The 17,126-nt window shown below is 41.7% G+C and overlaps 1 protein-coding gene across 1 annotated transcript in view; it reads right to left on the bottom strand.

Moving 5' to 3' along the window:
- Positions 1-429: 429 nt before the first annotated feature.
- LOC124146919 overlaps positions 430-17,126 on the bottom strand; it is a 56,809-nt gene continuing 40,112 nt past the window's right edge. The window contains exons 7-9 of the mRNA XM_046517482.2: positions 9,540-9,716; positions 3,020-3,193; positions 430-1,979 (exon numbers count right to left, since the gene is read on the bottom strand). Coding sequence (XP_046373438.2) covers positions 592-1,979; positions 3,020-3,193; positions 9,540-9,716 — 1,739 coding nt within the window. The 3' untranslated portion in view covers positions 430-591. The remainder of the gene's footprint in view (positions 1,980-3,019; positions 3,194-9,539; positions 9,717-17,126) is intronic.

Here is a 17,126-nt window from a genome sequence, read left to right as displayed (position 1 = left end):
AAACTCTAGGCAACAGGTCCACATCAGGTCTCTTGAACTGGTATTACTTGGATAACACGTACACGGTTCTGGGGAATATTCTTTACGGAGAAGGTATACTGATGGAGATGCTCATAAGTCTGTGCTTTACGAGTTGGAATACCTATGCAGAATAATCACCGTATGTTAACACGTTCCTTTGGAAACAAACGCCAGACTGATGCTAAGTTCTTGGTGAAATTTCCCAATCAGCGTGTTTAGATTGGGGAACAGACTGATCACCACGTTGTAGTAGTACGATCTTACAGGCTTGAAGCAAGGATGCCAGCATTATAGGCACCCAACTCTACCGGCGCCTTATTCGATTTTTATACCATTTACTTAAGGCCTTGTTACCGACACTATTAATGTTTTCAGTAAAACATCTTAGAATATTAGATGGAAATTAACTTGTCTGTCCTCATGATTTATTCAACAAGTTAGGGTCGGCGGATCCGTAAAGCATGGAAATAAAAACAAAAACGTCATAGCAAACTTTCTGTGTGGATAGAATATTGCCAGAAGCGTATCCCTTATCCTGTACTTTTGTGTATATATCAAAGCAAATGTATGTTACATCTCAACGAACCAGTCAATTTTTGCCACGTCGTTGACTGTGCTGTGGTTTCCGGCGGACCCGATGTTAGATCTATACGTCTTGTAGCTGCCCTCTATCGTTATGATGGATGATACCACGCCACATGTGTCCGTAAAATGGAAGTCATTCCCTCGTCCTAACACTAGATCTGCGTTGTGGATGATATCCACTGCTATTCGACCTGTGCTTGAAACATCCACATCGTCCACCTCCAAAGCCTTGTACATGCCATTTGTGTGAAGCACACCAACTCGAAGTGATCTCCCTTCATTGACCTTGTTTAACAAATCTGACATTGACCCAGACAGCACAGCCCCGGTCCCGTCTATGGTGAAAACTTTATCCCACTGTCGTGAGTCTAGGAACCAGATGGAGGGTTTCTCGCTCTCTGTTACATCCTCGACGACAGCGGACTCAGGAACGTGGATGCACTGAACATCGCGACCTGTCGTTGAAGCCATGATCCACGCTTGACGAGACCCGGATGAGAAGGCATCTTTATCAGATGGTACCCAGAATTCTTTGATACTTACAGTCACGTGGCCGTCGAGTAGAATTACTTCCCGTGCCTTTGCTACCACGTTTCCAACCTTAACCATGACATTGTGTCCATGTTGTACCCCGTTTGTTAGATGACGGATATGTTTGTCCTTGTTTGAGGACGAGGCCCTTGTGTCAAAGGCATGATGCCAACACGTGTCGGGACACCAGGGCATGGTTTCGGAGCCTTTTGTCGTTTTGCGAAATCCCCCTGAAATATCCCATCTTATGACATCTGTTTTCCCTGACGTACCTTGTTTCTTAACATACCAGTAAAAAGGTAAACTGAATTCAGGCAACGGCCTTTGTGACAAATGACCAGTTATCTGCCCATATACAGTGCTGTTGCTATCATCTATATCGTAGGTATCAAAATTGGGATCGATTTCCCCTTCGAACAGACTGGTCAGAACAGATCCAATGTCATTGGCACGGGATGTGGATACGCACTTATCGTCTTTCACAAACCAAATGACATCTCCGTCATACCCGCTTTTCGTGGCTATTCCGTCGTCATCCACTGACATCAAGTTGTTTTGCGCGTCCGACACAAACAGATCGAACTCACGTTGTGGGGATGGTTCAAAGGCATCCCAGGACGATTTACTCAACCGTCTTACCGACTGGCCCCAAATATTCGGACCGCTTTTGACGCCACATGAATGGAGGTCCGTGACCCTGTTCCAAAGGTCAAAATCAGCTTTGACGCGGAGTTTGGGTTTACAGGCTGCGTTAATTCGAGTGTTTAAATCATCTCTTTGTCCACTCGGCGTAGCTGATGCTGTTGTCGTGGCCACATGTTGCCATGTACTGTGAGACGATGCTGTAACATTGACAACAAGCAGATCAATTACACATAACAATGGACAGTAGTTCAAATGTAGCTCAGCCTAATGTGACAGGTAAGCCCAATGTGAAATCCGGTCGTAAACGTTTACCAATTTCGTGGAACCCATGAAAACAGGTACCGGAGACTTTAATGTATTCTAAACAAAGTAAGGGCGAATCTAATTTTGCGCCGCAGTAAGCAATATCACAGCTCTGTTGCAGTCCGTAATTAATCGGAACTTGATCAAACAGACCAGTGGTTCGAAGCTCAAGCTTCTGGACACGACACAAACATAGCCAGGTCACAAACGACGTCTACACGTTTCGCTTTTCATTTCTTCTCTCTCAGTTATTGGACATACTCGATTGGACATACTCGATAGGACCGCCTCCGTGGTCTAGTGGTAGAGCGTCCGCCCGGAGAGCGGAAGGTCCGGGGTTCGATCCCCGACCGCGTCATACCAAAAGACGTTAAAAGATGGTACTTGTTGTTACCCTGTCTGGCGCTCGGCACTAAGGGACTAAAACAAGGACTGGTCGGCTATGAGTCAGTATACTGTGTCTGAGTAGGGTATTCATGTTAAACTGCGGCATGGTATCTCAGTGAGCTAGCACTATAAATCGGCATCAGTCCGGACTAGTACAAGCAGCCACACACACACACAAGTGCATGCACGTCGCTATATAAGTGCAATAATCTTGGACGCGACGTTAAACCCCATTTCACCTCACCTGACTCGATAGTTCAACGATGGTTTTAATGAGGATAACTTTCGTTTATCAGAAATTGACTAAATATTCCGGCTCTGATAGGAACCCATGATTCATTATTTCGGACATTTATTAATACTGATGGTTTTACTGGATTCGGTGCAGTAAATTGTAGTCAGTTAAACAAGCATTGGCTGCAGAACCCTTTGCACACACCATCAGAAAATAGAATTGGATGGTTAGTTTTGATACCGCATGTGAAGACACCTATTCATAGATGAATCGTTCCAGACCCAATATTCAGTATGAAGTGGTATCACTCACCTGTACAAACCAAGTCTGTTTGTGACCAAGTTCCATTAGATAGGCACACTGATGTTCCGGTGCCCGATGATGAGTACCCTTTAACGCAGATCGAGTTTGCCTCGGCACCGAACGTCGTATTGGCGTAGTCGACCATGGCGCCGTCCTGATATGGAGGGAGGCCGCAGTCTACAACTGAGTGACACAACAGACTTTTTGTGTTATATACGAGTGCAGCTGGTACCTTTCGTTCATAATGTATTTATATATATAATGTTTTATTTAACAAATAATTTTCGCTGGACGTAATGATGTCCTGGGAATATGTGGACAGCAAAACAAAATGATCACTCCTTTTCAGAGAAAGATTGTGTGTCCTGAAGCACTGACAGAAAACCCTATGCACACGCACACTTCGATTCAAGTCTTGTTAGAAAACGTCGGGACAAACATTATCTCAGGTGAAATTATGACATCTTGAATCGAATTCCACGAAACGTATGCAACAAAGCTTTAATAAAACATGCATCGTGTATTTTTCTATCATCAGATTATTGTATTCACAAAAGCATGTAATGTTTGTATATAATAATCGTTTTCTGCTTAAAGATTTGGATGAGGGTGAGAGTCACACAATTCATGGCAGCAAACATTAGGTCGTAGTGACAATCCAGTTTTAGGATGCATTGTACACCATTTTCAATGTGAGCCCAGCCCTTCATGTGTTGATTTGTTGTGTATCGTATAATTGTAGTGGGTAGTAGTTACATAAGATACTTCCACACTGAAAGGCCACATGTCCATAGTAAAGATCTATTTTCGGCAGTATGATAAGTGAACAATGAATGTTTTTTTATGAGTACACTTCTCAGTTGTTGACATAATCTTAGACAGTCGTACTTTGGACAAACTAATAGAAATTGAAGCTCATCAAGCATACCCATAGCCGCAGAAACATATCTTTAACACTTGAATGTAGCTGTATATCATACATTTGTACAGCAAGTCCATTGATGAACCAAAACAGAAAACGAAAGGGCCAAGAATACAGCCTTGGTGTAGTCCAATGTTACATGTCAATACATCAGAAAACATTCCATGATTTCTGACACATGCCTTTACATTTTGATAAATATTGCATTATAATTTTGTTATTCACGCCATTTGAATGAGTGAGTGAGTGAGTGAGTTAGTGACTTGGGTTTAAAGCCGTTTTTAACATTATTTCAGTTATATCACGGCGTGTCAGCTTAATGTGGGAGGAAAGCCTGACGTGACTGAGGTTTCAGACGTTTACCACTTCAGTGAAACCCACGGGCACGGGTATGGTGCTGACAAACCAAGAACCATAATCGGGGCGAACCGGGATTCGAAACCACAATCATAGGTTTCTGGCGTGCCCAAGGCAACTCTGCACAGCGAAATGCGGCGTCTTAGACGACTTGGCCACCCGTAAGTCCTCGATATCTGTTTGCATTAGTAATGATCCTGATTTGTGTAGCAGAATAATCACACCATAATACACTCTTTCGGAAAATAAGACATCATTCAGGGTATCTGAGTAGAATATTAACAGTGCTTAAGGTTTAAACCATTGATGACGGGACTGCTGGTTTATCAATGTCAATATTAGTTTTACAACCGTATTGAAATGTTTCTATTCAAGCACGTGGATTTCTAATTCTAGTATATTCCCTCAACGACATAAAATCTTTATCTCTTGTGAATTTGCTGAGCCACATAATCTCATTTTGTAGCAATTGCCTTTGCTGGGTTTTCTTTTAAAGTGAGTTAGTTTCTTCATTTCATCACCATCATAGGAAAGTACCTCACATATAAACTCGATACTGTCATTACTATTTGTAAATACAGCATCAACTGCTTTTTCAATAAGAGATAAAAATTTCAAAGAAAATAAATTACCAAGAAATATTTCTTTTTTTATTGGAACTTCATTTCAAACTAAATGAACTTGCATAAATCATGACCCTCATTGACTGAATGAAGCGTACGTAAAAGCATGGCAATGGAAAGTGTTGCGAATGTGCCTGTGTTCAATGCCTTATAGAAGTAAATAATAATTAGGTAATAGTAATATTATACTCATTTACGCTGGCCCTTATATCACTAATGAATGTATAGCCCCTAATAACAGCATCACTGAGACAACGACCATTCATGATACGAATATTTAAGACAGAGTATAGGTTTATGAAATATATCCAAACTTATTCAATATTATCAGCAAACTTTCTCTGTAAATCAAAATGGTACATCTGAAAATTTCAAGATTAGTTATAACGAACTTCAAGATAATCTAAAATGTCCGCCCTCCACAATATTGGTGTCTCAGTTCTAGAATTAATATCTCTGCCTCTCAGACCTCTTTGGAATCACTGCACGGTATCATGGATACGTGAAACAGGTTTTGATGCTTTAAAAAGTTTCGGACAATTAAAATAGCAGAAATGACTCATTTTGATTTGAAGCCAATTTGTTTTGTTAGTGACTGTTGTTAGCTCATGTGTTTTGTCAAAACCGGTATTCTTTTGAGCAATAATGCCACTGAGGAAGATATCCATCTTGCAGCATGAGGTAAAGTTTCACATTTGAATTCAGGCACATTGAAATACTTCGCAATCAAGAACTGAGTGACCCGAGTTCGCTGGAATTGCTCATAGGAGATAATGTGCTTGAACTTAAGTTTTCAATCTATTCGTGGAATACTTTACTTTTGGCTACTCAAGGTTTGCAACAGATCATAAAGACTGCAGTGGGAGGTGAAAAGCAAACTACCAGCATCACTAATAAAGTGGGGAATTAAACGATTTGGTGAAAGGTCTTTCAGACATTCGTTTGAAAAATTGCATGAACCAAGATAATGGTTTCATGGATGGAAAAAGGCAGTTGATCATGTAAAAAGTAAGGCATTTTATTGGATAAATGATTCTAAACTTCAAACCGATCAACTGCCTGAAATGTTTGATAAATGGGAAACCTAATTTGTAATGTGATCAAGATCACGACCATATCCAGGGCAAGAGACCCAGTCACAGTGGATATCAGCGCAAGCGGATCTCATGACACTGATAGATGAGGGACGGGCTGGTGTGCTGGGGGTGAAGTGTTACATGGGCAATACAGCACAGATTGGTGATCTCACTCGGAGTTCCAGTATCCCATCAGTCATGGTAAATGAATGATGCTCACCGAAGATGTCAAAACAACACAGGAATTCAGTGGGATCTAGTGTCATTTCATAATATGTTCTATCACTTGAAAAGAACAGTATCTTTTCAGATGACAAGAAAGACAAATCAAATGTGCGTACCAATGGTAGGAAACCGTGACTAGCAGACAAAAATGGCATGCCTGTTGTATAAACTTCCAACACCCATCAAGGCGTAAATGTCCAAACTGTCTGTTCTCACATTCCTGAATATGGAGGGATGTAGGGAGAAGTACCAGCAGCATCAACACAACAACTCCTCGTAACAAATAAGACCTCTCTCTCTTGCCAAGTGGAAAAATATGACGTATTCATGACTGTAGTAAATCTACGGGAAAGGTAGTGAACTCTTACACGACATTAACACCTTTTGCATACCTGGCAGTTGATGATGCCATTAAGTTAGAGTTTGTTTACAGTGTACTTCCAACGACAACAAACTGCTACAAAGTGACAGGCCAACAGTCGTTGTTTAACGACTTCGATATTCAAGTGTATTTCTGTGATACAAATCTTCCTATTGATGTTGCAAAATGCCCATAAATATTTCAATAACTGTAGTGGGTGTCGTGAAACGTAGGGGTTTACTGTTGATTGCTTATATGGATGATTTTCTCAGTCTATCTGAAACGGGAAATCAGCATCTTCCCGAGGCAAGGGAGTTAACTGACTATGAGAGTCCAGTTTCCACCCTTGCCGAACTTGGCTGGCATTATGGATTTATTTTTTGGCAGGACTAACAGGTCTATACATACTCCATTCAAACTCGTGTAACGAATTTCGAAGTTGACATCGGGTTTGTAACCTGCCATACAGAATTTGGTCACTTGCAGGATTTGACATAGCTCGTAGAAGACACTGGTGGCGCTACGGTTGAGCCCCATGATGCCAGCCTAGTTCAGCAAGGGTGGATACTGGAATTTTACAGTCAGTTAACACCCTTCTCTCGGGAAGATGAAAAAGCAGTGACTAATGGATATCAAGTATTTATGAAGAGAAACTTCAACCAGAACTGTGCTCTTCTGTTGGTTAGAGAAAAGCAACTAAAAGAGAACCTCAGGAATTAAGAGGGAAGCTAAGCTTGGTTGCACATTTTATCCATTGTGGATGTACATTCCTCCGAAGGATAATATGTTTATCAAATACTCTCAATCATAGCTGTCACAATATCAGGCTTAATGAAAGCAGAGTAGTACATGCAAGTAGTACATGTATATCAGTAGGGGGTGCAGTAGTTTATTAAGGTTATTGGGTGTATTGCAAAAGGGAGAAGGACTTTCCAGAAATCAACACAGAACAACAACAACAAAAAAGGTATATGTGTCTGTGAAAAGGTGGTGCAAGAATGGAGTAATAAAAATATTGTGGTGCACATTGACTACATATGTGTAATGTAAAATATCAATATAGGGGAACATGTCAGACACCCCGGGTAATGGTTTGGCAAAGAGATTTGTTTTTGTTGTCAGCAGTGAAAAAAAACATGTTGTCATCATATTTCATTCCTAGAAAATACTTGTTGTATAGTCGTATACATTTCCAGTGTGTTACAGTTTATCCCAAGTTTATACTAAGTAAGGCATTGTGAACTGTGTACATCGCATGAACACTCATTTCTCTACCATGTCACACGGTCAGCAGAAACAGTGTGCAAACAAGCCACTTTCATCTGCTACATTTGTTCAGTAATGATTCAAAAGCTGACCTACCCTTGTGGCCTCACTAGCCATGCTTATTCCTCCCTCGTTCCTTACTATGATCCACATTATCCTCACAGTGTTCCCTCCTACACTCAGTCACAAAATCAATTATTATATACCATGTCATTCATGAGTATCCGTGAATTCGACGTCTGATGTGTGGAGCCATTTCAGATCGCGCCGTATCAGTTCATAATTTCACTACACTCTGTATCTTGTAGATTACGGAATGGGATTAATGTGCCAGACGACACCCTGATCACTCGTAAGTGTCATAGACTACAGTCACATGACACCATGTCTACCCGTAACCTTCGTAAATGTCCTTCACTTATTCGACCCTTTTCGTTCAGTTCCGTAACAACTTAGGCATAAACAGGTAAATTTGCACTTAGTTTAACAGTGTGGACAGAGCTCAGTCGGTTAGCTGTCAGACTTACTATCCGGAGGTCGAGAGTTCGCCTTATACAGATTCTCCTAACAATTCATTGTCTTAGAGACATGTGACCAACGGCAGAGATTGTCATCACGAGACGGTGTGGTGCTTTATTCTGAAGGTGCTTTCATTTATGCAGATTGGGGAATCTAGCATATGCATCTATGTGCACCTCCTATCTCAGATTCTGCTGGTATTTCGGCCCTCAGCCCTGTTCCAGCAGACATGTGACAGTGATGTTGCATTCCATTTTCCTGGTTTGATCACTAAAGGCCTCCATCCTTCCATCCTATCTGTAATGTTCTTGGGATTTGAAAGCCCTCTCGACAACTTGGAACATAGACTCTTGTTGAAAGAGATCAAGAGACCAAAGAGTGAACCGCCAGATAACATTACACATTCTTGTAGAAATACACAGGAAACAGTCATTAGGAAGTTAACGTTACTCACTGTGACGTAATAGACACATTTTTGTGCATGTGTGATGTGTCCTTGCACCGAACACAAGCAACAAGTGTGGTGAGTTATTCAAAGACAATTCAGTTTAGTAGACGGTGCTTAAAATTGCCATTATTGGTGATTTCAGAGTCCCTTCTATGTCCACTGAAAGCAATCCATGATAGGGTATCACAGTTTCCAGTAGGAAACACCAAGATACCACTATTCTCATACCTTAATGGGCAATGGGACGGTTAAATAGCGTGGATACAATTCTGATGACTACAGCGGACACTCCTTCCGAAGGGGTCTTCGGCTTTTGCCTTCAAGATGGTACTTCCCCAAACCTTGATAAAACTATTCGGAGACTGGCGGTCAAACGCATATGAACACTACATCACCATAGATGATACTCTGCATGTCAAACTAGTACAGCTTTAAGCCTGGGTACTGTATGATTCTATCTGTATAATGTAGATTAATTAGGATTAGTACCCAAGCTTTATACCATAATTAATGTTACATTTTGGGGTTTGGAGGGCTATCTCATTCATTGTAAGTTTTTCCAGTATGCCTGAAAATAAATTTGCCCTTGTACCCCAAAAGGTTTTACTGTGGTGTGTTCGGTGTTATACCTTGTGTGATGTTTTTGTCTCAAGCATTCTGCTGTTACATGATTAAAGTGTCCATGACAGCCCTTATGTTAGTTTCTACTGTTAGGTTTAATAATAAACTTACTTGTACAATTTAGGTCTATAGTTGACCATTTGGAGTCATCAGTGCACGTGCTGATCCCTGACCCTCCGTAGTCATCATAACCTTCTCTGCAAACGTACGTGGCGGTGGAATTGTACGACGTTGACGTCACCATCACATTATGTTCGACCATAGTAGGCGGCAGCCCACATTCAATCACTGAAAAGATATTTACTGCATTGAGAAAGATTGTCCAGCAATGTGACATAGGAGACATTGGAATGATGCTTTGTCAGTTTATAAGATTCTACTTATACTTTTATATATGTATGGGCTGCCATTCGGTCAAACAAAACAAAGTTGAAAAAAGGACAAAAGTACCCAATAATAGTCAAATGTTACGAATTAAGAACGAATGTTTCACAGAAAGGTCATTATTTACATACAAATAATGAACTCAAAATACAAAACAAAAATGTATATGATAAATACACGCCGAAGTGCTCAATGCATTACGTCATTCCTCGTGCACTCAGTATATATATGTGTATACATATTATTTTCATGTTGCATTTATGAATCAATCGTTCAGTCATCGTCACCGGAAAGTGTCACGTTTTAGTGGCTACAGTAGTACACAGCTTGATCTGTCCAACATAGCACATGTACACCCTTCAATAAACTCTCATCTAACTTCTCTAACGCTGAAGAAGGAATAATCTACAAGGAACCAATTAAACATTCATGCATGTTGATATGACTGGAGTAGTATAGATGACGGGGGTGCTGGCTCACCTCTCCTTGACTGAAAAAGCTTCTATGAGGGTCTTAAGTGTATGTGAATTGTAGGATGACGATCATTTGATCATGAAATTGCTTAGCAACTGTTTAGCAAAATACAGCAAAATTTAGCAACTGCTTAGCAAAATTTTGCAAAATATAGCACACATTAGCAGTCAGTCCCAAAATGCACCTGACAACAGTCACTAGTCCATAAATGCGCATCATTTTAGCAAATTATAAATATTATAGCAGTTTGACGGCAATTCTGATCCAGACGGTGATGCACTGTGATGCTGTGTTGTGTTGCATCGAGATGCCCTGTAGTATTGCACTGTGGTGTGATGTCAATGTGTAGTCAATGATGTCCATATGTAGTCATTGGTGTCCATATGTAGTCATTGGTGTCCATGTGTAGTCATTGGTGTCCATATGTAGTCAATGATGTCCATGTGTAGTCATTGATGCCCATGTGTAGTCAGTGATGCCCATTTGTAGTCAATGATGTCCATATATATGTAGTCAGTGGTGTCCATATGTAGTCATTGGTGTCCATATGTAGTCAATGATGTCCATGTGTAGTCATTGATGCCCATGTGTAGTGAGTGATGCTCATATGTAGTCAGTTATACCCATATGTAGTCAGTTATACCCATATGTAGTCAGTGATGCCCATGTGTAGTCAGTGATGTCCATGTGTAGTCAGTGATGCCCATATGTAGTCATTGATGCCCATGTGTAGTCAGTGATGCCCATGTGTAGTCAGTGATGCCCATGTGTAGTCAGTTATACCAATATGTAGTCAGTGATGTCCATGTGTAGTGAGTGATGCCCATGTGTAGTCAGTGATGTCAATGTGTAGTCAGTGATGTCCATGTGTAGTGAGTGATGCCCGCGTGTAGTCAGTGATGTCCATGTGTAGTCAGTAATACCCATATGTAGTCAGTGATGTCCATATCTAGTCATGGATGCCCATATGTAGTCTGTGATGTCCATGTGTAGTGAGCGATGTCCATGTGTAGTGAGTGATGCCCGTGTGTAGTCAGTAATGTCCATATCTAGTCATGGATGCCCATATGTAGTCACTGATGTCCATATGTAGTGAGTGATGCCCGTGTGTAGTCAGTGATGTCCATGTGTAGTCAGTAATACCCATATGTAGTCAGTGATGCCCATGTGTAGTGAGTGATGTCCATGTGTAGTGAGTGATGCCCATGTGTAGTGAGTGATGTCCATGTGTAGTGAGTGATGCCCGTGTGTAGTGAGTGATGCCCATGTGTAGTCAGTGATGTCCATTTGTAGTCAGTAATACCCATATGTAGTCAGTGATGTCCATGTGTAGTCAGTGATGTCCATGTGTAGTCAGTGATGCCCATATGTAGTCAGTGATGCCCATTTGTAGTCAGTGATGCCCATATGTAATCAGTTAGACCCATATGTAGTCAGTGATGTCCATGTGTAGTCAGTGATGCCCATATGTAATCAGTTATACCCATATGTAGTCAGTAATACCCATGTGTAGTCAGTGATGCCCATATGTAGTCAGTGATGCCCATGTGTAGTCAGTGATGCCCATATGAAGTCAGTGATGTCCATGTGTAGTCAGTAATACCCATATGTAGTCAGTGATGCCCATATGTAGTCAGTGATGTCCATGTGTAGTCAGTAATACCCATATGTAGTCAGTGATGTCCATGTGTAGTCAGTGATGCCCATATGTAGTCAGTTATACCCATATTTAGTCAGTGATGCCCATGTGTAGTCAGTTATACCCTTATGTAGTCAGTGATGTCCATGTGTAGTCAGTGATGCCCATATGTAGTCAGTGATGCCCCTATGTAGTCAGTGATGCCCATGTGTAGTCAGTAATACCCATATGTAGTCAGTGATGTCCATGTGTAGTCAGTAATACCCATATGTAGTCAGTGATGTCCATATCTAGTCATGGATGCCCATATGTAGTCAGTGATGTCCATGTGTAGTGAGCGATGTCCATGTGTAGTGAGTGATGCCCGTGTTTAGTCAGTGATGTCCATATCTAGTCATGGATGCCCATATGTAGTCAGTGATGTCCATATGTAGTGAGTGATGCCCGTGTGTAGTCAGTGATGTCAATTTGTAGTCAGTGATGCCCATATGTAGTCAGTGATGTCCATGTGTAGTCAGTAATACCCATATGTAGTGAGTGATGCCCATGTGTAGTGAGTGATGTCCATGTGTAGTCAGTAATACCCATATGTAGTCAGTGATGTCCATGTGTAGTCAGTAATACCCATATGTAGTCAGTGATGCCCATATGAAGTCAGTGATGCCCCTATGTAGTCAGTGATGCCCATGTGTAGTCAGTTATACCCTTATGTAGTCAGTGATGGCCATGTGTAGTCAGTGATGCCCATATGTAGTCAGTGATGCCCCTATGTAGTCAGTGATGTCCATGTGTAGTCAGTAATACCCATATGTAGTCAGTGATGTCCATGTGTAGTCAGTAATACCCATATGTAGTCAGTGATGTCCATATCTAGTCATGGATGCCCATATGTAGTCAGTGATGTCCATGTGTAGTGAGCGATGTCCATGTGTAGTGAGTGATGCCCGTGTGTAGTCAGTGATGTCCATATCTAGTCATTGATGCCCATATGTAGTCAGTGATGTCCATATGTAGTGAGTGATGCCCGTGTGTAGTCAGTGATGTCCATGTGTAGTCAGTAATACCCATATGTAGTCAGTGATGCCCATGTGTAGTCAGTGATGTCCATGTGTAGGGAGTATTGCCCATGTGTAGTGAGTGATGTCCATGTGTAGTGAGTGATGCCCGTGTGTAGTGAGTGATGCCCATATGTAGTGAGTGATGCCCATGTGTAGTCAGTGATGTCCATTTGTAGTCAGTAATACCCATATGTAGTCAGTGATGTCCATGTGTAGTCAGTGATGCCCATATGTAGTCAGTGATGCCCCTATGTAGTCAGTGATGCCCATGTGTAGTCAGTAATACCCATATGTAGTCAGTGATGTCCATGTGTAGTCAGTAATACCCATATGTAGTCAGTGATGTCCATATCTAGTCATGGATGCCCATATGTAGTCAGTGATGTCCATGTGTAGTGAGCGATGTCCATGTGTAGTGAGTGATGCCCGTGTTTAGTCAGTGATGTCCATATCTAGTCATGGATGCCCATATGTAGTCAGTGATGTCCATATGTAGTGAGTGATCCCCGTGTGTAGTCAGTGATGTCAATGTGTAGTCAGTGATGCCCATATGTAGTCAGTGATGTCCATGTGTAGTCAGTAATACCCATATGTAGTCAGTGATGCCCATATGTAGTCAGTGATGTCCATGTGTAGTCAGTAATACCCATATGTAGTCAGTGATGTCCATGTGTAGTCAGTAATACCCATATGTAGTCAGTGATGCCCATATGAAGTCAGTGATGCCCCTATGTAGTCAGTGATGCCCATGTGTAGTCAGTTATACCCTTATGTAGTCAGTGATGTCCATGTGTAGTCAGTGATGCCCATATGTAGTCAGTGATGCCCCTATGTAGTCAGTGATGTCCATGTGTAGTCAGTAATACCCATATGTAGTCAGTGATGTCCATGTGTAGTCAGTAATACCCATATGTAGTCAGTGATGTCCATATCTAGTCATGGATGCCCATATGTAGTCAGTGATGTCCATGTGTAGTGAGCGATGTCCATGTGTAGTGAGTGATGCCCGTGTGTAGTCAGTGATGTCCATATCTAGTCATTGATGCCCATATGTAGTCAGTGATGTCCATATGTAGTGAGTGATGCCCGTGTGTAGTCAGTGATGTCCATGTGTAGTCAGTAATACCCATATGTAGTCAGTGATGCCCATGTGTAGTCAGTGATGTCCATGTGTAGGGAGTATTGCCCATGTGTAGTGAGTGATGTCCATGTGTAGTGAGTGATGCCCGTGTGTAGTGAGTGATGCCCATATGTAGTGAGTGATGCCCATGTGTAGTCAGTGATGTCCATTTGTAGTCAGTAATACCCATATGTAGTCAGTGATGTCCATGTGTAGTCAGTGATGCCCATGTGTAGTCAGTATTACCCATATGTAGTCAGTGATGTCCATGTGTAGTCAGTAATGTCCATGTGTAGTCAGTGATGCCCATATGTAGTCAGTGATGCCCATGTGTAGTCAGTGATGCCCATATGTAATCAGTTATACCCATATGTAGTCAGTAATACCCATGTGTAGTCAGTGATGCCCATATGTAGTCAGTGATGCCCATGTGTAGTCAGTGATGCCCATATGTAGTCAGTGATGTCCATGTGTAGTCAGTAATACCCATATGTAGTCAGTGATGTCCATGTGTAGTCAGTGATGCCCATATGTAGTCAGTTATACCCATATGTAGTCAGTAATACCCATGTGTAGTCAGTGATGCCCATATGTAGTCAGTGATGCCCATGTGTAGTCAATGATGTCCATGTGTAGTCAGTGATGCCCATATGTAGTCAGTGATGTCCATGTGTAGTCAGTGATGCCCATATGAAGTCAGTGATGTCCCTATGTAGTGAGTGATGCCCATGTGTAGTCAGTTATACCCATATGTAGTCAGTGATGTCCATGTGTAGTCAGTGATGCCCATATGTAGTCAGTGATGCCCCTATGTAGTCAGTGATGCCCATGTGTAGTCAGTAATACCCATATGTAGTCAGTGATGTCCATGTGTAGTCAGTGATGCCCATATGAAGTCAGTGATGCCCCTATGTAGTCAGTGATGCCCATGTGTAGTCAGTGATGCCCATATGTAGTCAGTGATGCCCATGTGTAGTCAGTGATGTCCATGTGTAGTCAGTGATGTCCATGTGTAGTCAGTAATACCCATGTGTAGTCAGTGATGCCCATATGTAGTCAGTGATGCCCATGTGTAGTCAGTGATGTCCATGTGTAGTCAGTAATACCCATATGTAGTCAGTGATGTCCATGTGTAGTCAGTGATACCCATATGAAGTCAGTGATGCCCCTATGTAGTCAGGGATGCCCATGTGTAGTCAGTGATGCCCATATGTATTCAGTAATACCCATGTGTAGTCAGTGATGCCCATGTGTAGTCAGTGATGCCCATATGTAATCAGTTATACCCATATGTAGTCAGTAATACCCATGTGTAGTCAGTGATGCCAATATGTAGTCAGTGATGCCCATATGAAGTCAGTGATGCCCATGTGCAGTCAGTAATACCCATATGTAGTCAGTGATGTCCATGTGTAGTCAGTGATGCCCATATGTAATCAGTTATACCCATATGTAGTCAGTAATACCCATGTGTAGTCAGTGATGCCCATATGTAGTAAGTGATGCCCCTATGTAGTCAGTGATGCCCATGTGTAGTCAGTTATACCCATATGTAGTCAGTGATGGCCATGTGTAGTCAGTGATGCCCATATGAAGTCAGTGATGCCCCTATGTAGTCAGTGATGCCCATGTGTAGTCAGTGATGCCCATATGTAGTCAGTGATGCCCTTGTGTAGTCAGTGATGTCCATGTGTAGTCAGTAATACCCATATGTAGTCAGTGATGTCCATGTGTAGTCAGTGATACCCATATGAAGTCAGTGATGCCCCTATGTAGTCAGTGATGCCCATGTGTAGTCAGTGATGCCCATATGTAGTCAGTAATACCCATGTGTAGTCAGTGATGCCCATGGGTAGTCAGTGATGCCCCTATGTAATCAGTTATACCCATATGTAGTCAGTAATACCCATGTGTAGTCAGTGATGCCCATATGTAGTCAGTGATGCCCATATGAAGTCAGTGATGCCCATGTGTAGACAGTAATACCCATATGTAGTCAGTGATGTCCATGTGTAGTCAGTGATGCCCATATGTAATCAGTTATACCCATATGTAGTCAGTAATACCCATGTGTAGTCAGTGATGCCCATATGTAGTCAGTGATGCCCATATGAAGTCAGTGATGCCCATGTGTAGTCAGTAATACCCATATGTAGTCAGTGATGCCCATGTGTAGTCAGTGATGCCCATGTGTAGTCAGTAATACCCATATGTAGTCAGTGATGTCCATGTGTAGTCAGTGATGCCCATGTGTAGTCAGTAATACCCATGTGTAGTCAGTGATGTCCAGGTATTCGAGCAAACTCTCGTAAGACCACAAGTGTCATTAGTGAAGATGAGATTCATATTACAGGGGAGACAACAAGCACGACAAATATTCCGTGCCAAAACCAGAGAACTGGTAGGAGATGAAGAATATATTGTTTCCTTGATGTAGGATGGCATCTTGATACATGACGATCAAATGATCGTCATCACATAATTCACATACACATAAGACCCCTTTTTTCAGGGCCTGGGTTTGGTCGTGGGCCTGGTCATCTATACTACCAGAGATAACGTCATGTTGTGCCTGGGTGCACGAGGGGTGACGTAATGTTTATATGCATTGTGCACCTCGGTACCGAATGCATGTATCATATATTTGTATACTGATATCACAGAATAATCCGATTATTATCGGAGTGATGTTCCAAGCATAACGCCATATGGTGCTCTACCTAATCTCATTCGTCTACAAATTTGTCTCTGAGGGGGGCGTTGTGGTGGTTAAGGCGTTCGGCTCCCAATATGTCTACAATGCTCTGTCAGATATTATTATATATTGTTCATCGTACATATCGCTGATTTTGATATTTTACTGAATCACCATTCACGAAATGAAATTTAAATATTCAATGAAATTTAAATATGGGATATTTACTCGGAATTCAATGACAAAAAAAGCACAGTAGTGATCACGGGTATCTGTGTTTTCTCTTCACCAAAGAATCGTTCAGAATGTTTTAGACAATACGCAAACA

The sequence above is a fragment of the Haliotis rufescens genome, unplaced genomic scaffold (genome assembly GCF_023055435.1).
Source record: "Haliotis rufescens isolate VD_foot unplaced genomic scaffold, xgHalRufe1.0.p SCAF_85, whole genome shotgun sequence".
NCBI classification, from domain to species: domain Eukaryota; kingdom Metazoa; phylum Mollusca; class Gastropoda; order Lepetellida; family Haliotidae; genus Haliotis; species Haliotis rufescens.
This window is presented reverse-complemented; position numbering and strand designations above follow the sequence as displayed.